At 36.6% G+C, this 27,961-nt stretch overlaps 1 protein-coding gene across 2 annotated transcripts; it reads left to right on the top strand.

Annotated features, from left to right (window-relative positions):
- The first annotated feature begins 37 nt into the window (after positions 1–37).
- On the top strand, positions 38–27,916 carry Lrrcc1 (leucine rich repeat and coiled-coil centrosomal protein 1). 2 transcript variants are annotated; one of them, XM_055603432.1, is made up of 19 exons: positions 38–221; positions 2,348–2,553; positions 2,826–2,891; positions 3,685–3,852; positions 7,439–7,614; positions 7,712–7,921; positions 9,121–9,317; positions 11,078–11,225; positions 11,905–12,053; positions 17,474–17,678; positions 18,612–18,751; positions 19,371–19,572; positions 20,702–20,887; positions 21,764–21,938; positions 22,759–22,922; positions 23,391–23,599; positions 23,690–23,827; positions 24,355–24,490; positions 27,179–27,916. In XM_055603432.1, the coding sequence occupies exons 1-19, from the start codon at positions 133–135 to the stop codon at positions 27,299–27,301; spliced, it is 3,087 nt and encodes a 1,028-aa protein (XP_055459407.1). In that variant the 5' UTR covers positions 38–132; the 3' UTR covers positions 27,302–27,916. The 2 variants fall into 2 exon arrangements, with proteins under 2 accessions (XP_055459407.1, XP_055459408.1); XM_055603433.1 differs by lacking the exon at positions 11,078–11,225 and having other exon boundaries at positions 9,121–9,312.
- The last annotated feature ends 45 nt before the right edge of the window (positions 27,917–27,961 follow it).

The following is a 27,961-nucleotide window of genomic DNA, read 5'->3' as shown; positions in this document are numbered from 1 at the left end:
GCGGGGAAAGTGCCGCGGGCAGTTGGAGAATCCTCGCCCCGCCCTTGCCTGCTCTCCGGCGCTCGGAAGATTTAAGCAGGCTGGGACCCAGCACTGGGCGCCGGTTAACACCTACACCCCGTCGCCAGTACCATGAAGGCGGCGGTGGATGCCGAAGTCGAACCTGAGGATGGCGAAAGCAGCTGCGGCGATGTGTGCTTCATGGACAAAGGCCTGCAGAGGTAGCTGCCCGACACGGTTGGCCCTCGGGTCGGCGGGCTTGGGGGTTCGGGGGAGAACGGGTTCCTCCCTGTTCTCAGCAGGACCTGAGGTCCTTCCCTGTCCTTCCAGCACGGCCCGGAGCCTGGGGTACCTCCATGTGCCCCTGCGGCTCCCGAGTCTCCTCCGTCCGCCTCTCTCGGGCCCCTTTTGGCTGTCGCTAGCTGATGCTTTTCCTGGTCTCCTTTCCCTGAGCCTGAAAAACTGGCAACTGGGGCTTGCATCCTGGGCCAGCAGCAAGTCTTCCCAGTTCCCTGCTGGCAGCTCTTGCCTCAGTTCTCACCATTTTTTAATTTCTTTTGCACAATGCACCATCAGTCACACAGCCGTATACTACTGTTGAAAGTACCGCAAGTAACCGCACGCAGACCCTGATTCATGCTGCCTGGACAGTTTAGTGGGTTTTTGTTTGTTGGTTGGTTTTGTTTTGTTTTGTTTTGTTTTTTGTCCCTCTTGGCCCCTGAATTTTCCTTACCGGTTGAGCCTGGCTTACCGGTTCAACCTAGTCCCTTTCTTGAGTTTCACTGGACAGCTAGCTATTATTACTGAGGTCCAGGCATTTCCGTTGCAAGAGTGTGTCTTTGTGGAGATGCCCTACTCCATCTGAACCTTGGTATTTATAATTTAATGAAAACAGCTTAGTCCCAGTCCTGATCTAATGCTTGCCAAGGAAGAGATTTTCAAAGGAATGTTTGCATTTACATTTAGTAATGGTTATCATTTCCAGGATGCGGTCTATGTGAGGGTCACTACTAACCCTCAGATCAAATTATGCAAGATCATTTGTCTAGTAAGCAGTAAATCTGGGACTTTATATTTTAGATACATTATATGATTTGTCTGACGGTGCAACTAGTGAACAGTTATATTCAACAGTATGAACTTCTCGTGTGTCAGAAAACAATTTGCTAGGCTACTAAGAGCACACGTTCTGGCCCTAAATAAATCTGTAAATTATTAGATAATTGGCAAGTACTTCAGACACCTTTAGAAATTGGTGTTGTGAAGTTTGCAGATGTTTCCCTGCAGCCAGTTAGTAGCTTTCCTGTAACTTTATAGTGGTGGGCACAAAATCTAACAGAGATCCCTCGACGTTGTGTGAGCTGTACCGAACTACTCTACACCGCTGAGCAGTGAGCTCTAGTTCCATGGAACGACGACTGAGCTCTGCGCGGCAAGTTCCACTTCCAGCGGTAACTGAGGCAAGGCAGTTAAGAGATGATTTCTGTCTAGAGAAATGCATTCCAGTCTGCAGTTAAAGGGAACAGGAACCTCTTCACTGGAAATAGCAATAATTAGTGCTTTTCTTAGAAATCGCTTACCTTCTGGACTGACTAGCTAACACAGACAGTAAAGTAAATAAAGTTATAAACTCATGCGTAAGATCTGGATTCATTCTAGGCCTCTGTTGGTCTGTTTAATTGCCACAGTCACATATAAGGTACTTAAGAATTGTGAAAATTAAGAAAAAGAAACAGCTTTAAAGGTTGCAGTTGCTAATTTTTAGCTACTAGTAGATGAAGGGTCAGTTTTCTCTAAGATGTCCCCTGGGTAAGTACCGTACTCTAGAGGAAGGCTGCACATTCAGGGATATTTGTGAGGCACAAATTGGCATTGATTGTGAAAACAAACCAACCAAAAAGGACGCAAAGTTGGGTAGGAAAGGAAGGGGGTCTAGTCTAAGAAGAGGTGAGGAAAAGTCAATGTGATCAAAAGTATGAAGTTCTCAAGGAACATATATATGGAGAACACGGGATTACAGCAGCTCAACATAGCAAAAGAAGCAGAACTGAGATGTGAGATGGTATGTTAGCATTCAAGAGCCTTTATCATCACTGACTGTTCAATGCTGCCTTTACTGTATGACTGAGCATATGCAGGCCGAGGCTACCCAGAATTACTCATCTTTTTATCTTTGTGTAAATGGATCAGAATATTAGTTTGCATAATAAGCAATGAGACATTGCAAGGTAAAATAGGAAGGATTTTTTTTTTCCTAAAGTGAACAGAGAACATATTCATAGAATAATGTTACTTGATTAATTTGGTCATGCTTTTTAAAATGTTTTTATAATATTTTCTTTTATAGTATATCAGAGTTATCTTTAGAGTCAACCATTCATGCCATCAATCTGCATTGTAATAACATCTCCAAGATCACATCCATTGATCACATTTGGAACCTACGACATGTAGATCTGTCATCCAATCAAATTAGTCAAATTGAAGGACTAAACACACTGACAAAGCTATCCACTTTAAACTTGTCCTGCAATTTGATCACAAGAGTAGAAGGTTTGTAAACTATTGCATGTGATATTTTGTGTTAAAAAAAAAGGAAAAAAAAATGTGTCTGTTTTCTTCCAATGAATGGAATTAATGGAATCATAAATTAACCATAAAACTCACTATGCAAAATGTTTTTTTCCGTGAGACTGTCTTTTTAAATAGCTAACTAGTCCAAAATACGACAGTAGATTTTACTGTTATAAATGTGAAATAATGGTAAGTTTCTTTATTTAAACCTTATAAAGGCTATGTTTTACCCCCCACACTCCCATTTTTAGGACTTGAAGCACTGGTTAACCTGACGAGACTGAACTTGTCTTATAACCGCATAAATGATCTTAGTGGTGAGTAGATTTGCTAATATTTCTATAATGCGGAAGTTGTAGGATGTGAGGACTTAGCTCAGGGTTGGAAAACTTCAAAGAATAATGATGTTTTTAACCAAAGATTTATGTGAATGATGTGCTTCTATTAAAACTGTTGTTGCTACCAAAACAATATCTGAGTACAAAGTAGAAATAAAGACAAGTATTATTAGAAAACAATAGAGCTTTCTGTATATCAGCAACAAACTAAGATGATGTGGCTGTTAGGCCTGAAACAAAATGGCTATAGTTATGCCCAAAGGACCAGGCCTCAATAGTATGGTCAGTAGGAGAAAAAGCTAAAGTGAGAAAAACCTACTTTAGGAGGGTTATGATTAATGTTAAATAATTAACCAGTATACTCACATAGAAAGAGGTGGTTCCAGTAGGACCTCAGTGATGGAAACTTTTGGTGCTCTCTCATGTGACTATGAGATATGACTATTGATTTGAAATTTTGACTGTTGGGGCAAGACACTGAATGTTTAATTAAATTTTAATATAAATATAAAAGCTTCTTGTGACTACTACATTACACAACGTATATATGGGTGATTCCAGGGACTTGTATCTTAAAGTTAAAATCATTTTTTTCATGGTGCTCAGCATGTCTAAGAAGAGTTTGAAATTGTTACCTGCTTTTTATTAAAGTGATATAACTGCTAAAGTTTCACAATTCTTAGAATTACTTGTGTGAACTAACACAATTTCACTCATTATCTTCATGTGCTGCTTCTCTGCCTTACTAAAAGAATTTCTCTTCCTGTTGTAGGGTTGCTGCCCCTTCATGGATTGAAGTATAAACTTAGATATATTGACCTACATAGTAACTGTTTAGACAGTATCCACCACTTACTTCAGTGCACAGTAGGACTACACTTCCTAACCAACCTTATCTTAGAAAAGGATGGTGAAGGTAATCCTATCTGTCACGTACCAGGTAAGAAGCAGTTAATTAAATACTTTCCTAACATTTGAATGTGAAAGCATTTATTTACTGAAATTGGTCTTTATGACCCTCTTTCATTTTAGTCTTAAGCTTTCTGGGTGTGAACATGTGTATGTGTGTGTGTCTGTAAACATATATATACACACATATACACACACACACACACACATATATATACATGCAAGAAAACATAGTTACGAAGAATCTATTGAAAAAAAACTAAATTGCTTCTTTAAAGTATACAGGGTAAACAGACCACCTCCCCTCCCCCCTCTATTACTTTTTTTCTTTTATTTTTTTTCCTGAGACAATATCTCTTATATCTCAGGCTGTCTTCAGACTTGATGTGTAGCAGAGGAAAACTGTGAATCCTTCCTCCACAGTTACAGTTACACACGACTATGCACAGTTATATGGTGCTGGGAATTGAACCCAGGGCATCATGCATACTAGGCATGTACTCTGCTGAGCTACATCCCCAGCAGGGTGAATAAGTTGGTGACTTTATTTAAACAGTTTATATATTTGGTGAGAAAATAGCTCAAAATTACTTATGTCTTAGGGCTTTATTGCTGAGAAGAGACACCAAGAACACAGCAATAGTTTTTTTAATTTTTATTAATTACAGTCTATTCACTTTCCTCCCTCACCCCTCCCCTCCCATTCCCACCCTCCCTCTCCTGTCCGCACCCATGTCCTTCCCCAAGTCCACTGATAGGGGAGGTCTTCCTCCCCTTCCTTCTGATCCTAGCCTATCAGGTCTCATAAGGCTGGCTACATTGTCTTCCTCTGCGGCCTGGTAAGGCTGTTCCCCCATCAGGGGAGGTGATCAAAGAGCAGACCAATCAGTTCATGTCAGAGACAGTCCCTTTTCCCATTACTATGAAACCCACTTGGACACTGAACTGTCATGGGCTATATCTATGAAGGGCTTCTATGTTATCTCCATGTATGGTCCTTGGTTGGAGTATCAGTCACAGAAAAGACCCCTGTGCCCAGATTTTTTGGTTTTGTTGCTCTCCTTGTAGAGCTCCTGTCCTTTCCAGGTTTTACTATCTCCCCCTTCTTTCATATGATTCCCTGCACTCTGCCCAAAGTTTGGCTATAAGTCTCAGCATCTGCTTTGATACCCTGCAGGGTAGAGCCTTTCAGAGGCTCTCTGTGGTAGGCTCCTGTCCTGTTCCCTGTTTTCCCCCTCTTCTGATGTCCATCCTCTTTGCTTTTCTGAATGGGGATTGAGTATCTTAGCCAGAGTCCTCCTTCTTGATTTGTTTCTTTAGGTGTACAGATTTTAGTATGTTTATCCTATATTATATATCTAATATCCACTTATGGAATATTACTCAGCATTAAAAAAAAAAAAAAAAAAAAAAAAAAAAAAAAAAAAAAAAAAAAAAAAAAAAAAAAAAAGAACATTCTGAGTGAGGTATCCCAGAAGCAGAAAGATACACAGAGCTTATACACAGCAGTTCTTATAAAGGAAAATATTTAGTTCAGGCTGGCTTACAGTTAAGAGGTTTAGTCCATTACTGTCATGGCGGGAAGCATGGTGGTATATAGGCAAACATGGTGCTGTAGAGGTAGCTAAGAGTTGTACATCTGGATCCACAGACAGCAAGAAGAGACTATGAGCCACATTGGGTATATCTTGAGCAATATGAGACCTCAAAACCCACCCCCACAATGACATACTTTCTTTAACAAGGCCACACCTCTTAATAGTGTCAGTCCCTATGGACCGATGGAGGCCATTTTTATCCAAAATATCACAGCTATATTCTAGTATTATAATAACACGTAACCATGAAGGAGAACGTAGAATTTTTCTGCTTACTAATGGTCACTTATCCCCAGCCATATTAAGAAACAGAAAAGCAAAACAGTAACACCAGCTGTTATAGTCCGTATATATGTGATACCTGCATATGAATGTATATGACATCTAGACAATTGCATAGTAACTCCTGGTAACAGAACCTAAAAGCTGGAGATTGTAAAAATGATGGCAGTATGAAGGAACATTTAAAAATAAAAATCAGTAGTAAGTACTTTAAAAAAAGCTGGAAATTGAGAAGTATTGGAAAAGCTCTATTATGTAGCTTTTGAGTTTTATACCATGTGAATTCGAACATTATTAATAAATGTCTCTTTTGAAAGCTTAAACTTATATGTTTATTTTCTATCAGCCATATGGTGGTTCACAACTATCTATAACTTCAGTTCCAGGCGCTCCAATGCCATCTTTTCACTTTTATAGTCATCTGTGCATGTGGCACAGATATACATAAAGGCAGCACTCAAATGCATAAAATAAATCTTTTTTTACAAAAAGGTCTAGCCATGATTTTCTAGATCTTTCTCTTTTGGAGTCTTTCCAACCACTTAATTGATCATTTTGAGAAATATTTAGTATTAAATATTTAATATTTAGTATTACTTGAGAAGTTAGATAGTATAGCTTGCCACCAGGCCTGATTCCAGAGTTCAGTTCCTGGAACGCCCATTGTAAAAGAAAAATGACTTCCACATTTAATCTATCCTTTAATCTACCCACATTAAAAAAAAAATTGAAGAAAGGAAAGAATTGGTTTGAGGTGTTAGAAAGATGGCTTAGCAGTTAAAAGCACTGGATGCTCTTCCGGGGATCTGGGCTCAATTCTGGAACCCACATGATGGCTCATAACCATCTTTAACTTCTGTGATAACTCCCTCTGGTGGGAACCAGGTATACAAGTACACAGACATTACGTTCAGTCAAAAGGCCTATACACATTTTTTTTTTAAATGAAGGAAGGAAAGACATTATTGGAAAACATTGAATATTTCTAATGTTTAATATTTAATTGTTTTGGTTTTGTTGTTGTTTTGTTTTATTTTTATGAGACAGGGTTTTTCTGTGTAGCCTTGGCTACCCTGGACTCACTTTGTACACCAGACTGGCTTTGAACTCACAGAGGTCGGCCTACCTCTGTTTCACCAAGTGCTAAGATTACAAGCATGTGCCACTGTGCAGGACTATTTGTTTTTAAGAAAAGTGAATATATTTTTTCTTGAATACTTGATATATTGTATATTCTAATATTGATCTGTGTTATTAAGAAAAGGGGAGATATTTTACTAGTATCTCACTATGGGAAGGTCTGCCACTCTACCAATTTGATTCATTTTATGATGGTTATATTAAAATCAGAAAAATCCCTGTTTATCTTTTTTTCTCTGGGTAAAATGCCACTAGTTTCATGCATGTGTAATCTTGGGGTAATTTTTTAGACCAGATGATTCAGTGATAAGGCTTTATCAGGAACAGTGTTTGGGATGGGATGGGATGGAATGGGAGGGGAGGGGAAGGGAGGGAAGGGGAGGGGAGGGGATGGGATGGGATAGGATAGGGCATGCTTTCCCTCTTCTGTATTTACTGAGCACATATTAGAGATGTTGAATAGCTAATGTTTATTCCCAGGTTATTAGTGCTGAGTGATCCTCATCAGTCAAACAATATACCTAGCTTGTTTTGTTTTGTTTTTTAGAATAGTCTCTTAAAAGTATTTATGCTTTGATTTTGAACTCTGTTTTCAAGGGTACCGAGCAATCATTCTCCAGACTTTACCACAGCTGAGAATCTTAGATTGCAAGAACATATTTGGTGAGCTGGTAAATTTGGAAGAAGTAAACTCATCACACCTACAATGCTATGAAGGTCTTTTAGATAACTTAGTTTCTTCTGAGTCCCCCCTGAATATAAGTGAAAATGAGGTAAAGTATTGGTGCTATTTCTAAGAGGAAAGATACCGTCAAGTATGAATGTATGAGAATATGAATTTTAAAGGACCTGTTTGTTTCTGTGCCATAGGTCGTTGGTAGTATGCCCATGGCAGCCCCACCCACAGACGACTTGCCTCCCTTGGAGCAGTTTACAAGTACACCGGAAGATAATTGTCTGGCCTCACTTTTATCTGTGTGTCCATCTTCTGAACCAGAAAAAATTAATCATGAAAACGATTTTCAGAATGAGATGAAACTTCATAAATTAGATGATCAAATCCTGGAGCTTTACAACGAAGTAATTTATTTTTATTCTTTCTGAAGCCCAATATGTGTTTACTGAAGAAAAATTAAAGTAGAAAGTAGCAATTATACATAAGCTGACTGATCAGAAGTATCAAATTGACTGTATCTGTATTTTTGTTTTTCTTTACAGTAACAGTGATAGAAAACAATGGGATATGTTTTTCACTCGTTTTCTTTGTTGCCTTTTGTCATGGGTTACCTGTATTGCCACTAGTATTTTCTTGGTTTTGTGTATGTGGCATCAATTCATACACATTTGACTAGTTTCTCCCTGGGAAATTTATGATATTACTATGAACATTATACTCAAGTTTTCAGTTCGATGTGTTTTGGTTTCTCTTGGCTGGCACCTACAGGGGCAGTTGCTTGTCCCTGTCTTACCTTTAGGGGAACTGCCAGATTTTCCAGTGTTGCTGGGACATTGCGTTCCTAATAGCAATTTGTGAGGGTTCTAGTTTTTCCTTCCTTAGTTGTTTTAGTTTTTAAAGTGAGGTCCTACCGTGTAACACAGGCTGGCTCTGCTTCTGAAGTCCTGGGATTACAGTCTCTCATTTGCCTTTTTTGTTATAAGTCTTCCTGGTGAACACTTTTTGGATGTATCCTGGACACTGAATGTTATTTGTGAAGACTCTTAGATTCTGTTACACTCTTCTAAAAAATGTTTACATTCTGATATTTAGCATTAATTTGATTTGACTTAAACTTTGATTTTATTTGTTAAGTATCAGCTAATATTTCTCTTGCTTTTAGACACTGCCTTTTATTAACTCTGGTTTCAGCCCAAAAGTCTTTACTTTTTAAACCTGGTTGTTAAAATTTCTCCATAGGAAACTAATAAGCTCAGATTGAAGCATGATCCCATTTTGGGCCATTTTGTAAATATTAACTCCCATTTAATATTTTTTCACTTTTGAGGTCTTTAAATAATTTTAACATTTTTGTTTTTGTTTCTTTTCCATTTTTCCAGAGTTTCATAACTGTCTACAGGGGTTTGAGCTACTTAAAATTTGTTTTTCCCTTCCTTTTTATCCTGTGCCAGAGCTAGATTTTTTTTCTTCAGTTTGAAAGATACATAATTTATAAATTTTTAATTTTATAAAATGTCTTAATTATGAAGGCTTTAAAATTTAATACACCGAGCAAAACTTTTTTACAGGCTTTTTTTGTTTCTTCTTTTTTTTTATATTCTAGACTTCTAATTGTTTTATAGATACTGTTCCTGAGAAAGACCTCAGACCAAAAAGAGACACAGATATAACTTCTGAAAGTGACTATGGAAACAGAAAAGAGTGCAGCAGGAGAATTCCTAGAAGAACAAAAATTCCATATTATTCCAGAAATATTCAAACTATTAAGCATCACAATAAAAACTACGGTGTTTTTGTAAGGTACTTGCTTTTGTCTTTGTAGTCCAAATAAGGCAGATAGGCACGGGTAACTGACTAGCTTCTTCCTGTTTCATGATGATAAACTGTCAGTTTACTGACATCAGAGATTTTTTTTTTTTCTTTTAGCCTGGGAGCTCAGATATGATCGGGTACCAGCCCCCCATATCCTACCTTCCTGCATCCATGGATTCAGCCAACCACTGATCAAACTAAACAAAAGAAATAACATCTTTACAGGCATAAACCATTTACTAGGTTTAAAATTATTGCTTGTCAGGGTTGGAGAGATGGCTCAGTGATTAAGAGCACTGTCTGCTCTTCCAGAGATCCTGAGTTCAGTTCACGACAATCACATGGTGGCTTACCACTATTTAGCTGGGGTCTGATACCCTCTTCTTCTGGCATGCAGGTGTACATGCAGAGCATTCATACATAAAATAAATAAACAAATCTTTAAAAAATTATTACTTGTGATTGAACATTCACCAACCTTTTCTTGTCATTATTTCTTAAATGATACAGTATAATAAGTTAATTTTATTAGCTATTATGGTAGATACTGTACTGGATATTTGTCTAGACAATTTAATATATACTTAAATGAGTTGCATATAAAAATGCTTTGCCATTTTATATAGTAGACTTGAACATTTAGAGACTTTGGTGTTTGTGGGGGTTCTGCAACCAATCCTTGCAGAATCTTGAGAATTGTGTACTCATATAAAAGATTGCTTTCTCGTTGTCATTACCAAAGTTGAGAAATTAATGCATAATACCAAACGAGAGACTACTGTATTACTTGCAGTGGGAAGTAAGGCTGATACATTTGTTATCTGACTGGAGTAGAAACTAGCTATCTGTAGGCAGATACAGCTGGGAGACCAAGGCCTAGTTAAATAGTACCAACTAAGGCAGGATCCCGGAGGCAAATGAAATGATTATGTTTTTGACATGTGAATATAGAAATCTGATGTCTGTCTTTTCATTGGTGGGGTATCAAACATGATAGTTGTTCAGAAAAGACTGTACCATGGAGTCAGTACAATCTACTTTTTGTAGGCATAATTATTTCTTTCGTTACTTCAGTTTTCATCGTGATCCAGGTATGCTTTCTTGTATAAAAATCATTCAGGCCTCTTAATAGGCAGGATATACGCAAGAATTTCTTTTTACTCTGGGTAATGATCGAATGTGTTTACTCTTCCATATCATGTCACTTTTAAACTTTTAAGTTCCATAGGGTAATTAAATCACTTTTTCAAATTTTGTGTTAAATGGTCATAGTCTGTTTTCATCTTGAGCGTGTTGAACACTACTACACATGTAAAATCACCTTTAAAAAAAATCTTGAGACTCTATAAATAGTCAATCAACAAAGTATATCCTTTATAAAATTTATGAATTAGCTTTCCAAGTTACTGTTAACTTATTTAATACATTTTTTGCTTAAAATTATTTCTTGTATTGGTATGGGTGTTTTACCTGCATGTATGTCTGTACCATGTCCTGGTGCCTGCTAATGACAGAAGAATATCAGATTCTCTAGGATTGGAGTTACAGATGGTAATGAGCTGTCATGTGGGTGTTTCTTTGGAAGAGCAGCCAAATGCTTTTAACCACTGAGTCATCTATCCAGCCTGTTAACTGATATGTTTTTTAAAAGGTTACATATGTGGTTTCAGGTATGTGTATTGTAAAACATAAACTGTACTTTTGCTTATTTTCTGCATTTTGTTTTTCTTTTTCTTTTCTTTTTGCAGTTGTAATCGTAAAATGAGACAGCCTGTCTTTAAAGATTTATATGTAAGATCATCCTTAGTATACTGTGATAGCTTAAGAGACTTACATGGGCAGAAGAATGATATTGTTAAATTAGACAGAAGTGCCTTGGATGACAACACTTACCGGGTAATATAGAGTCCTAGGAAGTTAACCAGTTTTTTTTTTTTATAAGCAATAAATGTTGTTTTTAGTTTTATCAGAATGATGTGTGTCATCTAATTTTATCCTTATCAATTTCCAGATTTTGTGTAATGTAACAGCTTTTACATTTGCTGGATCAGTTGAAATGATGTTACGTTCTTGTGGAAGAAAAAACCATTAGGAATTTTCCAGTTCCTATTTCCCAAAGTTCCTAGTTTGAGAGGGATAGTGGATCCTTTAAAATATCAAAAGAAATCTTTGTGTTTTCTCAGAGAAGTATTCTTTATTACTGTCTTTGTTATCCTGAAACCCAGTTTTGAAAAAAGATTCAGAGATGCTCAAATTGTTTTAAAAATTCAAGACCTAACTGAATATATTAATTAACTTGTCCTCATTTTACATTTTGGAGTACTGGTTCTTATATTTCACTATGTACTGTAAAACATATAATCTAATTATAGGATTGCCTTCTATAATTTTCATGACAGTAACTGCTAACATTCATTTGATGGTTATGTACCCAGCACTGTTCTGCACCATTCTGTATGCTTTATTTCCATAGTTCTCAGTCTAACTGTTTATTGTAAAATAAGTGAAAATACTGACGCAATGAGAAGTTTTCTAACTTCTTCCAGATTCATGAAGCATTGCTGTTTTCTTTTAGTCCCTTGTGGAACAGTTAGACCAAGAGAGGGAGATGAGGTGGAAAGCTGAGCAAACTGAAAAGAAACTTATGGATTATATTGATGAACTACATAAGCAAGCAAGTGAGAAAAAAGACGTTCACAGCCTGGCTCTCATTACCACAGATAGGTAAGGCAAAAATATGATTCTAAACCCTGTGGAAGAAAGGAAGGGAGGATTGTAGATGTCAGAGGGGTCAAGGACACTACAAGAAAACCCACAGAATCAAATAGCCTGGATTCATAGGTGCTTACAGAGACTTAACTGACAACCAGGGAGCCAGTATGAATCTGAACTAGGTCCTCTGCAAATATATTATGGTTTTGTAGTTTAGTCTTGTGGGACTCATAACAGTAGGAGTGGAGACTATCTCTGACTTTTTTGCCTGTTTTGGGGAACCTTTTCCTCCCACTGGATTGCCTTGTCTAGCCTTAGTATGATGGTTTGTGCCTAGTCTTACTGCAACTTGATATGCCATGTTTTGTTGGTATCCCTGAGAGTCCTGCCCTTTTCTGAAGAGTAGATTTGGGGGCAGGGGCCACTGAGAAGAGAGGAAGGAGGGTAAACTGTGGTCAGGATATAATATACATGAGAGAGTAAATTTTTAAAAAAGAAAGAAACATCTGATCCTGAAGATATCTTTCAGAGCATAAAGATTACCGGGCTTGAAATGGGAACACCTTGGTTTAAAATAGTGATAGTTAGGGCAATTAATATATGTGTCTTTCATTTGATTTTAAGATTTGGTGCTTTCTTGTTACATAAAGGGGGAATTTTGAATGCATATAGTTGAGCACTTGAACTGGGAAGTATCAGGTGGGTGAATATAGTTAGTAGAAAATAAGAAAAAACAGTGTGGTGTGGGCCTAACAAGCTTTGTTGAGTGTCATATTTGTAAATGGCTGGCACTGGCACTTTTCTTTTAAGGTTTATGAATCCTATTCTCTTATCATACACTTATTTCCTCTGTTAGCTTTGGTACCACATAACTCAAGTTTCTTAATTCTTTTCTTCTTTTTCCTTGTCTATTCAGTCTCCTACTTGTCTGAGAATTTTGTCACTGCAGTACTTTCTTTAATATAAATCTGTTTTATTCCACTGTATAAAAATACATTATAGTAATCTCTTCCTCTTTGTTTTTTATAGTCAATTCTAAAGTTATCTCTTGCTTCAAATACTGTTTCTCCCCAGAGTTCCTTTTGGATTTTGTCTTTTCTCATTTCTAAAGGAACACTACATCTCCAGACTTGTTATTGACCATAAGTAAGATTTGGAAGTTGCTTACTAGTTTAATTTTGCTTCTATAGAGTGGCTAATTCCTCTTAAAAGATCACATCTGATTATTAAATTGAGGCAAACATTTTTCAACCTGATCATCTTATACACTTGGTTGTATGATACTGATACTTTATTTTTTAAAAAAAAGATTTCCTTTCTGCTTCTTTCATATGCTGTTCCTTTGTAATTTGAGAGAAGCCATACTACTTAAATATTTATTCTGTGAGAATCACTGTAACTGCATATTTTGGTGTTTTCTGTTCTTTTTTTTTTTTCATATTTTAATTGAAATTTTTTTTTTTCTTTTTAGTTACATTTTGTTAACTCTGTGTCCCAGCTGTATCCCGCTCCCTCATTCCCTCCCCAACCCCACACTCCCTCCCTGGTCTCCTCCCTGCCCCTTTCCAAGTCCACTGTCTGACCCTGTTTTATCAGGTATCTTCAGGGCTGGCTGCAAAGTCCTCCTCTGTGGCCTAACAGACTGCTCCTCCCCGGGGGTGGGGGTCAAACAGCCTGCCCTTGAGATCCTGTTAGAAATAGTTCGTGTTCCCCTTACTTTGGAAAACTACTTGGTTACTGAGCTACCACGGGCCACATCCGAGCCGAAGTTCTAGGTTATATCCATAGATGGTCCTTGGTTGAGTGTCAGTCTCAGAAAAGACCCTGTGCCCGGATATATTTGGTCCTTGTAGAGCTCCTATCCTTTCCATATCATACTAACTTCCCTTCTTTCATATGATTCCCTGCACTCTGCCGAGGGTTTGGTTAGAGTCTTAGTGTCTGCTTTGAAACACTGCTAGGTAGAGTCTTTCAGATGCCTTGGTAGTTTTCTGTTCTTATGTGAGTGCTTCTGTCACACCATCCTGCTTTATTTGTGTTTGAGGAATCACTGTCTCTAAATAGATAGAAGAAAATCCTGGTCTGGAAAGAGAAAACAACGTGAGAACTAGAGGAGACTTTCAGACTTTCAGAAAAAGAGACCTGTTACATGACTGGCTTATACAGACACCAGGATACGTCACAGAGAGACAGGATTCCTCTTCTCTTTGGAATGAAGCAAAGTTTGTTTTAGGAGTTGTTTTTCTTAGATTTTATTTTCTTTTACATTATAATTGAAATTCCTTTTAGTGTTGGCATTTTTGTTTTGTTGTGGTGTGTTGAGTTGATTTTTTTAATTAATTACAGTTTATTCACTTTGTATCCCCCCTGTACCTCCCTCCCTCCTCCCCTCCTAATCCCACCTGCCTTCCCTCAGCCCCATCAATGCCCCTCCCCCAGTCCACTGATAAGAGAGGGCCTCCTCCCCTTCCCTCTCACCCTAGTCTATCAGGTCTCATCAGGAGTGGCTGCATTGTCTTCCTCTGTGGCCTGGTAAGGCTGCTCTACCGTCAGGGGGAGGCGATCAAAGAGCAGGCCAATCAGTTCCTGTAAGAGACAGTCCCTGTTTATGGGACTGTGGAACCAACTTGGACACTGAACTGCCATGGGCTACCTCTCTGCAGGGGTTCCAAGCCATCTCCATGAGTGGTCCTTGGCTGGAGTATCAGTCTCAGAAAAGACCCCTGTGCCCAGACTTTTTGGATCTGTTGCTCTCCTTGTGGAGCTCCTGTCCTCTCCAGGTCTTACTATCTCCCACTTGTTTCATAAGATTCCCTGCACTCTGCCCAAAGTTTGGCCATAAATCTCAGCATCTGCTCTGATACCCTGCAGGGTAGAGCCTTTCAGAGGCCCTCTGTGGCGGGCTCCTGACTTGTTTCCTGTTTTCTTCTTTTTCCAGTATATGGTTTTGGCATCTTTGTCAAAAATCAGGTGTCCATAAGTGTGTGGATTTATTTCAGGGTCTTCTATTTCGTTCCATTGATCCACCAGTCTGTTTCTATGCCAGTACCATGCAGTTTTTAGTATTGTTGCTCTATAGTACAGCTTGAGATCAGGGATGGAGATAACCTCCAGAGGATCTTTTACTGTAGAGGATTGTTTCAGCAATTCTGAGTTTCTTGTTATTCCATATGAAGTTGAGCATTTTCTTTCAAGGTCTGTAAAGAATTGTGTTGGTAATTTGATGGGAAGTGCATTGAATCTGTAGATTGCTTTTTGGTAAGATGGCCAGTTGAATTTCTGAGGCAGCATCTCAGTATGTAGCTCTGGCTGGCCTGAAACTCAGAAGAACTCCGCCTGCCTCTGCCTCCCAGGTGCCTGGAATTACAGGTGTGTACCTGTATCACCATGCCCAATTTGACAGTCTTGATCTCTTGCTTTTGGCTATATTTGAATAGTTTTTGCTTTATTTCAGATTAGATATTAACTGTGGTGCATTAGAAGAAATGTCTCAACTGCTCACCAGAATCCATTGCATTTGGGAGGTTTGGAACACACTTCCATACTCATTGCTCTCTTGAAAGGTCATTCTGGGTTGTTCTGACATGGCTTCTATCCATACCCACATTTATACCCACAAGATAACCCACGTTATCTTGAGATTAACGTCTCCTAGCTCTTGATGTTCTTACTTGTGCCTTGTGTACACTGCCCTTAATACCAAGTCTGACAACTGGGTGTCGTCCTATGAATAATGGTATGTCAAAAAGTGAATCTCATTTACTGTCTTTTATTGTTTAGACCTCCTTGGGCTTCTTGATCTAATTAGTTACCAGAAGTGCCTTTCCTTTGTTTCTCATAAGTGTCTTCAAGTTAGCCCCTCCTGAGCAAGAAGCATCTTGCTGCTTCTTCTGTATTCTTTGCCTTAGTAAGTGGTATACCATTAATAATTCTGTCGGCTACCAAAACTAGAAATAATTGTTCTTCTACCTCTTTCTTAGATCACAAAGCCAGTTGGTATTGTTACTTCTTGATTCTATTTGTTAAAATACCTGCCTTCTCTGTACCCTAAAACTATGCCCTGGGTTTAGGCTTTACTACTTAGATAATTATTTAAGTCCTACTCATTTACAGCTCTTTGCCTTCATCTAACATTTTCTCATATCAAACTGGAATTTAATTAATAAAGGAAGACTGTTTTGAAAGTTGTTCTCATTAAAGACAAAAGGAGAGATAGTAAGAATTGAAAAAAATTACCATCATAGAGCAGTTGATGAATACATACATATACCCATATATATATATATATATGTGTATGTATACATCCTAGAAATTACAGTTGATAAACATTGCAGTGGCTACTTTAGCTCAGTAGTTCATGAGACTCTTCCAAAAACTAGAGTTATGTCAGTCATTTAGCTGCCTCTTATGTTTAGTTGAGTTGTGAGCTGATAAGCTAAGCTGATAATACAGTAACATAATGCATTACAATGACAGGTATATAAATTTAAATGAACTAACCAGAGTCTCTTATGGCTCTTCTAAGTTGAATTAAGCAAAAGAGATCTTTCTTATTGTGACTGTTGGAATGTAAACCCAGCCCTGGCAGGTGGCTCAGGGGGTAAAAGCACATGCCACATAAGTCTTACAACCTGAATTTAATTGTAGAACCTACAATGTACAATGAACCTATGTTCATGCATGCACGTGTATACACACACATATAAAACACAAATCATAAGAGAAAAATTTAAAAGACTAATGAACCTATATGTGTTTGTATCCTGCGCTTAACTGCTTGTCACATGACAAATATAAAGACACACTAGGAAAAACTGAAGCCTGCTCCTGCGGACTCTGGTGGCCTTGATTTCAGCAGTGCCTCAGAACAGTGCCACCCAGTGTTTATCTAAGTTTGCCTGTATAGGCAATTAGATTTTCTTTATTTCTTTAAATTAGTTACATTTCAGTTGTAATCAAAATATTGTAATACATACAAGGCTGGGATCAGTATTTTTGACTGTGGAAGACACAGGGAGGCCAAAGTTGGCCAGCTATTTATATAGCAAATCACATAGCTTTAGAAATTCCAAGGTGGTTCCTTCTACTTAATGCAGAGCTCTTGGAGGGCAGTGACTATAGCTTATTCACTGCATGCTTTTCAAAAGCTTATGTCTAGCCCAAAGCTGAAATACTAGGGATAAAGTGCTGCTGTGGAATCATAAAAGTTTATCTAAGTTTCTTTATGATGAATAGTTTTCCCTTACAGCAAAATGTTAGTTTCAGGGTCAGAACAAATGATATATTACTTTGTAGTGCCCCCCCCCTTTAAGTATTAGAGTTTGACAATACTTCAGATACTGACGACTATTTTAAGCCTTAACATTGACTACAATTTTCATTATTTTTGCACATGTAACATTTCTTACCATTATATATAATTTATGCTTCAGACTAAAGGATATTATTTTTAAGGAGAGACATTCCAAGGCTCAACTTGAAATTGTAGTTCACAGACTTCAAAATGAAATTAAAAAACTAACTGTTGAGTTAATAAAAGCACGAGATCATCAGGAAGATCACGTCAGACACTTGAGAACCATGGAAAGGGCACTGGAAAAAATGGAGAAGCAGAAGGCACAGCAACAGCAGGCACAGGTATCCCTGAACAGATCAGTGGTGTGGGTTGATGGACTCAGGGCTTCCTCCCTGAAAGTAATTACATAGCAAAGAAAGCTTAAAAGATGCCAGGCTATATGCAGAAATTAAATCATGGTTATTCTTAATATCATAATCATGCAGCCTGTGGATTATTTCTTTATTCTACCAGCACTTATATAAAGCAGTTGTAAGAGTTGGTGGAACTACTGAACATAGGATTATAATTTTGAAAGAGATAGCTTTCAAATCTGGATACATAAAGGACTTTCACTTTGAAGCTTTTGGCATGGAATTCTTATCAAAAAGTTTGATGCAAATCAGCAGTAATTGATGCCTGTACATTTAATTGCTCAATGTTGAAAATAGCATTCTTAATTCAGTAAAGTTTGAAAACAGCTTAGTTGTTAGATCATGCTATTTAATCAGGAGTTGGCATTAAAATAGAAGCAGGGGCAGTTATCAGGGTGGCCATGAAGCTCTTAGGTCTGCCATTCTTTCTGAATGAGGACTTTCCCTTTTTCTTTCTTATCTTTTCTGTTCTTCTTTCTTTCAGATACTGGCCTGAGTCTGGGCATACTCTTTCTACCACTTTGAACCTCGGCACTTCTCAAAGCTACCTCTCACTTGCCATTTGTCTGCCTGCCTGACTGACCCCTATGCCTAACTCAAAAAGGCATGACTTTTTGTCTCCCTCTTCTCTCTCTTGCCTCCTCCGGGCAGCTGAAAGATCTGCAGTTTGCCTGCCCTATGGCTTTCTTTTAAATTAGTGGCCTTTAAACAAACTGACTAAATATAAAGTAGAAGCAGGGAGATGTTTGTTTAAGTGCTGTAACCATGTGTATTTTGATGAGACTACTAGCTGACTAAGCATGAGAGCTAAAAGCAGTCGAATAATTATGTGACTGTGGTAATTGTGTGTACTTTACTCAGATGAGGCTTATCGAAGAGGTGGAGCTCAAAGCCGCAGCTGCTGACAGAGAAATAAACTTACTTCGAAATTCTCTTCACCAAGAAAAGGAGCAAGTGCAACAACTTCATGAACTTCTGGCATTGAAAGAACAGGAACACAGGTAAACATGTATTACACCAGCTTCCCCCCTCCCCACCCAGTGATTGATGAAGTCTGACAGAATTAACTCATGAAGGGTGGGCACGACACCTTAGCCTCCAGCCCTGACAAATTCATTTCCTGGGACCCATGTGATAGAAGGAAAACTGACTCCCCCTATGTTGTCCTATGACTTCTGTGCATGAAACAGGTAAGCGTAATCCATCAATCAATCAATGTACTGAATGACTAAAAAGAGATTTAACTCATAGAAAATAAATAATCATGTTTGGGTCTGCATTAGATTCAGTCATATAGAAATAGCTAGCTCCTAAAAAACAAGTGTGTGACTTTGGTGTAGACGTGGAAGGAAGTCTTATAAAAATGCAACTGATTTTTGCATTTCTTCAAACTTGACTAAAAATTGTTGATCATATAGAGAGTAAGCTGTGCTAATTGGCTTCCAAATAATTGTAAAATTAATCAGTGTTTTCTCTTCTAAAGCAATAGACTATAAAACTGTGTTTCAAAAGAAGGAACTGGTTTTCTATTAACCTTGGGTAATGTAAAATGTTAAAAGCTATTTAAAGACCATTGAGTTTTTATTTATGTGAGCCATATTGCTTTGGTTTTCATTTTAGGAAAGACATTGAAACTAGAGAGCTTTTCAATGATGCTGTGTTCCAGGATGCGTTAGCTAAAGAAATGACCAAAGAAGCAAGAAAGCATGAACAGGAACTAAAAGAATATCAAGAAAAAATTGATATATTAAACCACCAGTATTTGGATTTAGAAAATGAATTCCGTATTGCTTTAACTGTTGAAGCCAAAAGATTTAAAGATGTAAGAACAATCTAGCCCTCTAATGATAAGAGGACCACATTTTAAAATACCACTCATATTTAGATGACTATATGATGTTTTAAAGAATGAATTCTTAGAGTTTTCATTTCCTCATAATAATAGCTTCTTTTTATTGCTATTGGAAAAAGTAATTATGATAGTAAACTGTGAGATAAAGTGAGATAAGGATATGCCTGGGAAACCTGAACTTGTACATCAGGCCAGCAAAGCTGATAATCCCCCACTTGTTCCCAGGCCAAAGGTAGCCCCACCGCCCAGTTAGCAACAGTCTTTTCATCTCCATTATGATATTCTTAGCCTTCTAAGTGCTTATGCCAAAAGTTAATTCTGATATTAACTCCTCGGTCTCTGAAATTCTGTAACCTCAAGAATTTCTTGCAATATTATTTTTAAATGTATTATTTTTAAAATATATTCTTTCTTACCACCTTTGTATTAGAATTAGTAGGTTAGATGTTATGCCACTCCTCAAATACTCCCTTTGCCCCTATATTTTATTCAGAATAAGGAGAACTCTGTGTTCTATCTGATTTCATGCTCTCATCTTCCCCTTGGCACTCCAAAGCTAATATCACATGTACTGGTCCTCCAGGACAACTTCCCTGCATACTTACATCCTTTTTCTTTTTCCTGTTAACCTCTGGATAATAATGTGATTTAAAATTGACCATTCCCTTACAATACTTTACATTCCTCTAAGCCGTTTTCAGTAAAAACATATGCTTTCTGTATGGTTTCATGATTCAGTTTGTTCTTATTGGCATTTTGTTATTCTCTACCAGTAGAAGGCAGAATAGTCTGTTTTTTCCATTGACACATTGTAGTGCTGAACAGTGGCTGACCTACAGCAGTTGCTCAGTGAATATATGTCATGCAAATGAATCCTGGTTCTTACAGTCACTAGTGTATTCCCTGGGTAACTAGACAAATGAGTAGCAAACTCCCTTGGTCTGTGTTTTATCTTCTGGGTATTAGTAGATTGAAACAAGCTACCTCTGAGTTTTGTTTTGCTAAAACTCAAAAGTTTTAAAATGAAAAATATAAACTATTTCTAAAAGCAAATACTTTCTATCTGGAAAGCTGCTGCTTATATGGTTTTGAAATACAGGTTCAAGATGGTTTTGAAGATGTTGCAACTGAGTTAGCCAGAAGCAAAAATGCTCTTGTTTGGGCTCAACGAAAAGAAAATGAATCTTCCAGTTTAATTAAAGATCTGACCTGTATGGTGAAGGAACAAAAGACAAAACTCTCAGAAGTCTGCAAATTGAAACAGGAAGCAGCAGCAAATTTACAGGCAAGACTCTGCAGTGTCATTTCCTTTGGAGATTTCACATTATCTCAAGTGTGAGCAGTGACTTTTAGAGAGTACTCAGGATTAACTTGTACATTATATTAATCATACTTACAGTGTTCATGATGAAAGTGTATCTTACAAAATTAATGATTTGATTTTATTAAAATATCTAAGTAAGCCAGGTGGTGGCACACACCTTCAGCCTCGGCTCTTAGGAGGCAAAGACAGGCAAATTAATCTCTGAATTAAAGTCCATTATGGTCCATATTTCAAGTTCTAGACTACAATATCTGTGTAGTGAAACCCTATCTCAAAAATAAATAAATAAATAAATAAATAAAAATATGTAAATAAACTACTTAGTAAATTTATTCTGTAAAGATGTTACCAGTGATAAGACAAAAATTGGGAAAGTGAGTCTCAAAAAGTGCTAAGGTTTGAGAAGCACTACTTGTATTACTGGCATTAATTTGATAATGGTAATGATAGGTTCAGATATACTTAACCACCATAGCTTTTAAATCATCTCTTAATATTTGTGCTATTTCACATAAGAACTCAACTTCTAAAATATAAGTTATAGACTGTTGCTTTAAATAGTTCATGAGAAATTTTGACAAGTACAGCTTCAGTTTTTCTCTTACAATTATATAGAAAAACTCAGTCTTAAAAAGTAGCCTTTTAAGGCTTGGCATTTTGTTTTTAACGTGTCTTAAAACCTTTGGTGTAAAATTTGGTAATATTAACTTTTTAATTTATGAAAGAGTATTTTTCATAAAATACAAAAAGAAGCTATAATAATTTGTAATGTATATAATTTTAAAATGTTTATAATTAAATGAAATAATTGGTGTTTTGTGTTTTCGGAGTATACAGAATCAAATCAACACCCTTGAAATTTTGATTGAAGATGACAAGCAGAAGAGCATTCAAATAGAAGTTCTCAAGCATGAAAAAATCCAGCTTATTTCTGAGCTAGCAGCTAAAGAGTCACTGATTTATGGTTTAAGGACAGAAAGAAAAGTATGGGGAAATGAACTGGCATATCAGGGTAAAAGTCTCAAGTTTTCCAATGGAAAATAGCCATTGTTAGAAAGCAAATACATCTGGGTATTAGAGAAAGAAGGTGCTTTACTGCCTCCTAGTGCCAAGATAAAAGCAGGTCTGTTGCAATAAGTAGGCATTTACCAGCGAAACAGGACACAAGCCTCTCAGGAAGTCAACAATTTCAGCAGTTAAGATGTTTAAGTGGCCAAGCATAGAGACTCATGCCTATGGCTGTGCTGTTTTGGAGGCTTAGAAAGAAGGTCACACAAGACTAGCCAAGGGGATTGTACCTTTGATACTTTTAATTTTGTTTGAACTTATTTTTCAGTGATACATAAAAACATTACAGTTGTACATTTTCATGGGATACTGTGATGGTGCTGCTCTTTATATTAATAGTAAAATCATCTAAAATGAGTATTCATATTTGTAACATTTACTGTATCTTGTATAGATAGAAGTAAAATTATGCATGACTGAAAACCACTAAATTCTTATTATAGTTTCATTTCTGGCTGCTTTATAGCAAAAGATAATAAATACTATGTCTTGACATTTACAGATAGCTTAAAAATTATGAATAGTTAGATAGGTAAAAAAAATAAAGCACTGCTCATTTATTAGTAGTTTCTAATGTGACTGTGTTTGCTTCATTTTACCTGTACAGAGTTTTTAATAGCTCAGATGTATAAAAGACTTTCTCCTGTTGATTTGCATTATTACATGCTTTGGATTTTAAATCAGTTTTATTCAGTTTTTCACCGTATCATAAAGTACAAAAATCCCAAGGTGTATTAAGTTTTTAAACAGTAACTGTTTCTTAGGCTCATCATTAGCCCAGAGTCGTGGGAAATTAGAAGCCCAAATTGAAAGTTTATACAGAGAGAATGAATCTCTGAGAAAAAACCGTGAAAGTGACTGTGATGCATTGAGAATAAAGTGCAAAATCATCGAGGACCAAACTGAAACCATCAGAAAGTTAAAAGAGGTAAGCTTAACATTCTCCTTTGAGAAAAGAGCTGGTGACAGATTTTTAACAATAATTTATCTTTGTGATTCTTAACTGTTGTAGATTTTAAAGATAGAAAAAGAATACCATGTTTCCTTTTATAGTTTCCCACCCTTCCTCTTAAAAGTCCTACCTGATACTTATTAACTTGAATTTTACTTTTATTTGCTTGTTTGTTGGTTGGTTGGTTATTGTTTTTTAAGACTGGGTCTATATTTTCCTGGCTGGCCAGGAACCAAGCTAGTCTCAAACTCAAAGAGATCTGCCTGCCACTGCCTTGGGTGTTAGGACTAAAGGCATGTGGCACCAAGCCAGGCTTACTATTGCCTTTGATAACATAGTAAGAGATTAGGAATCACAACAAAATGTAATACTTAATGTCCATATCCTTTTAAATCTTACCTTATACCATATGCAATATCTGAAATGAATTATTAAATTTTTTAGTCTTTACAAGCAAAAGATGAGCAAATCAGATCACTTCAAGAACAGATCACTGTCATAGAAAAATGTACAGAAGAGCAACTTAATGAAAAATCCTCACAACTAGATGATATAATTGAAAAATTGGAAAGACACAGTGAGAGAAAGGAAAAACTAAAACAACAGCTGAAAGCAAAGGAATTAGAACTGGACGAAATAAGAAAAGCTTACAGGTATTATACAATACTAGCCACTGAGAAAAGTTTTAGATTTATGGTTTCCTGTTCCTCCCTGAGTGTTAAAGTCATTTCTTGTCTTTTTAGCACACTAAATCAGAAATGGCATGATAAAGGAGAACTACTCTGTTTTCTTGAAACACAAGTAAAAGAAGTAAAAGAAAATTTTGAAAACAAGGAAAAGAAACTTAAAGCAGAGAGAGACAGAAGTCTTGAGCTACAAAAGTAAGCATTAAGTCATGAAGGCTGTGGGTCCCTTTAAACATACATAATACACTGGAATGGGTGAGATACATGTAAAGAAAGAAAAAGATGCTAAAGATTTGGAGGCTGTAATTTTCCAAGAAAGTTATTTTCATTCATTTATAAAAAAGCAATAGTTCCCCGTTAATAATTAGATATAGATATATATTTTTCTCCTTATAGAATAGTGCTTCAAACAATAATTATATGATTTTAAAAGGATCAAAAGATGTGCCTAACTGCCATATATAGTTTCATTCTAAAAAATACTCAATAGGAAGTAAGGATTTACCTTGTAATATATAAATCTATTTTAAAATAATTTACAAAATTTTATTTCCATGAAAAATAGGTAACACAGTTTAATGACTATTTTTTCTTTCAAGATGCAGAGTGGTATTAATAACAGAGCCTGCAGATAGCTTCTCACTGCACTCAAGAAAAAGCCCACTTAATCTCTCTGTTTACCCATATGCATAGGAGGTGTTTTCTGCTTTTTTTTTTTTAAGGGATGCTGTAGAAAAACTTAACAACATGGATTATGCCTTTAAAAAACAAGTTGATGCAATTGTTGAAGCTCATCAAGCTGAAATAATGCAACTAGCAAATGAGAAGCAGGAATATATTGATAATGCAAATTTTAAGGTACCATAAGTTAAGATTACTTTAATAACCAATATTAAATCGTTGTTTAAATGAATTAGATATTTGGAAACTGAGAGGAAAGGCTGCATATTTTAAAGACACAACTGTTAAAAAACATGTAGCCAAAGTTATCATGAATCCAGGCAACACTTGGGTCATTTATAGGTAATAACTCCAGTGAACTGAGTTAGTGACTTACTCCCTGCTTGCACCTGGCAATAATCTGGCAGTCTCTTGTGAACATCTCTTTTGTCTCAGGCAAAGGAGAAAATGTAAATTCAATCTACCACTGCCTTGAGAAAGTTCTCCATGATCACTTCTCTATTCATTAGGGTTTTAGCCAGTCAGCTTTCTCTTCTTGATATGAATGAGTTTCTGGTGCAGCCAAGTCAACCATCATGGGCTTATTACCTCAGGATAATGAGTCAGATCAAGGTATTTTAACAATCATACAGGTGTTCTGATAGGACCACTTTGTTGAAATCGACTAGATTCAAAGATACTTGAGAACTTTTCATTAACTTTCAAGTGGTAATGAGAGCAAACAAGCAAATGGAACTAAGGTATGTAAGAGCCAGAAATGAGCAATCAAAAAGCAGTTAAGAACAGAAAGCACATGTTACATGCTTAATTTGTAATCTCAGTACTCGGGTGCAACAGGAAGATCAAATATTCATGCCAGACTGGGTTAAACAGAAAGGCCTATTTCCATAAAAGGTAGGAGGAGGAGCTGAAAAGATGGCTCAGCGATTAACAGCACTAAGCAGTCATGTGACCCATAGTTTAGACCGAGACAGGTTTAGAACATGTTTAGAACATGCCAGGTTGCTGCACTCCATAAATGCCTATAACACCATTTCTGATGGATCCAGTACTATATTCTGGTCTCTCTATACATCTCACCAATGTGCGCATACACATACAGACAGATAATAACACATGCACATAAATAAGTAAGTACTAGAGACAGAGGTAGAGTCATTCTCAATTCAAATGTGATTAAGGTAGAATTACCCTTAGGACTCTGCAAAGTCCTAAGAACAGTTTTACATAATCAATAGTAAAGAGAATAATGATTAAGTTATTTCACTTAAAGTCAATGTGGATTTTTTTTAACATGATACAAAGGTAATGTGGGCAATACCAAATAAAACATGAATTAGGCTTTTGGCTGAAAGTACTGAGTATACTGTTGGGCCTACTACCAACATGATTTGATAAAAGAGTTGAAGAAATGCTTTCTTATGTTGGTCCTGACCGATAGGAAACTTAGGAGAGTCTTACTATCTGAGGTTTATCACACATTAAAGTTTGTTTTGTGTTAGAAGTTACAAGTCTTTCTTTTCAAGATGATCCTGAGGAACTCCCTGGTGCCACACAAGTCTGTTTCGTGATGTAATCAGTTTTTGAGAATTCTTAAGTTCAAAGGCCTTGCTCCTGATTGTCCTGAAGATCTCTACTATTTAACTAAGAAAACAGTTGCTGGTCCCAAGCCTCTGAGATGAACAGAAAGGACATGGATACTAAATTCTACCTGAGTCTGATAGAGCCGGATTCACCAATTGGCTCCTTATTATAAGATTAAGTGGGTCCTTCTATCAAACTGGAAATATGAGTCATCCACAGCTTCTGCTCTAAGGCATACATTTGTCTTCTATACTAAAACAATAAAATCACTTTAAATTTCTTTTAAAAGTTAGAAAAATAGAACCAGAGCTTAAAATAATAATCAGACATAGGAAGTATATAGATCCTGAGGCATCACAGAGAGGTAACAATATAAATTAAGAAAATTTGGGGCTGGAGAGTTGGCTCAGCAGTTAAGAGTACTAGGCACTCTTGTAGAGGACTCAGGTTCTATCTCCAGCACCCCATGGTGATTCACACCATCTGTAACTAGTCCCAGGGGATCCATGCCTTCTGACCTTCATGGGCACCAGGTGTCCTTGCGGTAAACATGCATATATGTAGGTAAAACACTCAGATATAGAAAATAGTAAAATAAATGTAAAAAACTAAAAATAAATAAATTAGAAAAGATCATTTTCTAAGGGAAAAGAAAGGAGTTCTGTATTAAGGGGATGGGGAATGAAGTGGCAGAATGAAGTAATAGTAGTTGTTCAGACATGTTGAGCTAAATAAAAGAAAATGCCAAGCAGAGGTCTGTAGTGTATGGTACACAGATCTTAAGGGAATGTGGGCTAATAATGAATGGTAAAAAGTTTTCTCTCAAAGATGAAAGATAGAACCAACATAACTTTCAGAAATGCTGGAGGAACTGCAGTGAAGAGATTGCTTTGGGAGGAAAGCTGTGTGAGTTGGAAATCTTCAGGAGTGGGTGCTTTTAAGTTAAACTCAACCTTGACAGGCAGCTCCGGCTAATGGGACGATGGACTCAGGAAACTGGGTTTCTGTTCTCTCTGTAGAAATTTCGCATTTCCTAAACTCAAAATGCGGTTAAAATACAATACTCTATGCTTTGCAGGAATATTTTATGAGGACTGAATAGGTAATACACACAAAAGTACCTTATGTAGTTTTCCATTTTATCATTTGAAAAAAGTTACATCTCAATAACTTTAATAAATCACAAGTTACAGAGTACATAAAATACATCATTGACTTTTCAAAATGCACTTAAATTTTTTCTTTAGAAGATTAAAATGTAAAATGTGTACATTGGTTTAGGTTCAACAAATTGAAGAAGAAATGCGAGAACTTCTGGAAGAAACACAAAGGAACAAAAAATCAATGGAAGAAAAAATTAACCAACTTGCTAATGCTATAAGTGAAATTCAGAAAGGAGTCTGATGTTGGTGGGAACAAACTTAATTGAAATGGACCAGCAGACCTATTGTAAAAATGATTAAATACTGTAACAGTAGTAACTGCTATGACTTTGAAATGTCTCTTTCTACACATTTCACTATGAATATATTTTAAGAGACTTGATAAAATATTTATTGTATATGTAGTTTTTAATAATAAACTATTATAATCATGTTTATTAGAAGGACCTATCATAACTAGACTTAAAGCACTTTTTTTTTGTCTCTGTGCTGTATCTTACTGGTAATTATACATTTACTTGCAGACTTGTAAGGGAATGTTAGAATTTGACTATAGGAAAGATAAGGGGAAAGTGATTGTTGTTGACCTTGTGCTAGTGCAGAACTAATTTTCCTTGAAGGTTGTCCTTTAGTTGGTGCAGCTCTGTTCTTTTAAAGTGTCTCTAAGATATAGCCAAAAAGTATTTAAAGTGTATATGATAAAAAGTATGTTGTCATTCAGAAAGTCGGTTAAGCTATTTACACGTGATTTCTAGTGCATTTGTTTCATTAAAGTTGATGTTTATACCTTTATAAATATTGTCTGATCCAGAAGGGCACAGCAGTCCCACCCACATTCACACTTAAGTCAGTGTGTGACGAGACTTACAACTTTGCGACTGGAAACACTCATTTCATTTCC

The sequence above is a fragment of the Psammomys obesus genome, unplaced genomic scaffold, assembly GCF_907164565.1.
Source record: "Psammomys obesus unplaced genomic scaffold, mPsaObe1.curated_primary_1811, whole genome shotgun sequence".
Classification (NCBI taxonomy): Eukaryota; Metazoa; Chordata; class Mammalia; order Rodentia; family Muridae; genus Psammomys; species Psammomys obesus.
The sequence above is the reverse complement of the archived record's forward strand: the minus strand, read 5'-3'. Positions and strand labels throughout refer to the sequence as shown.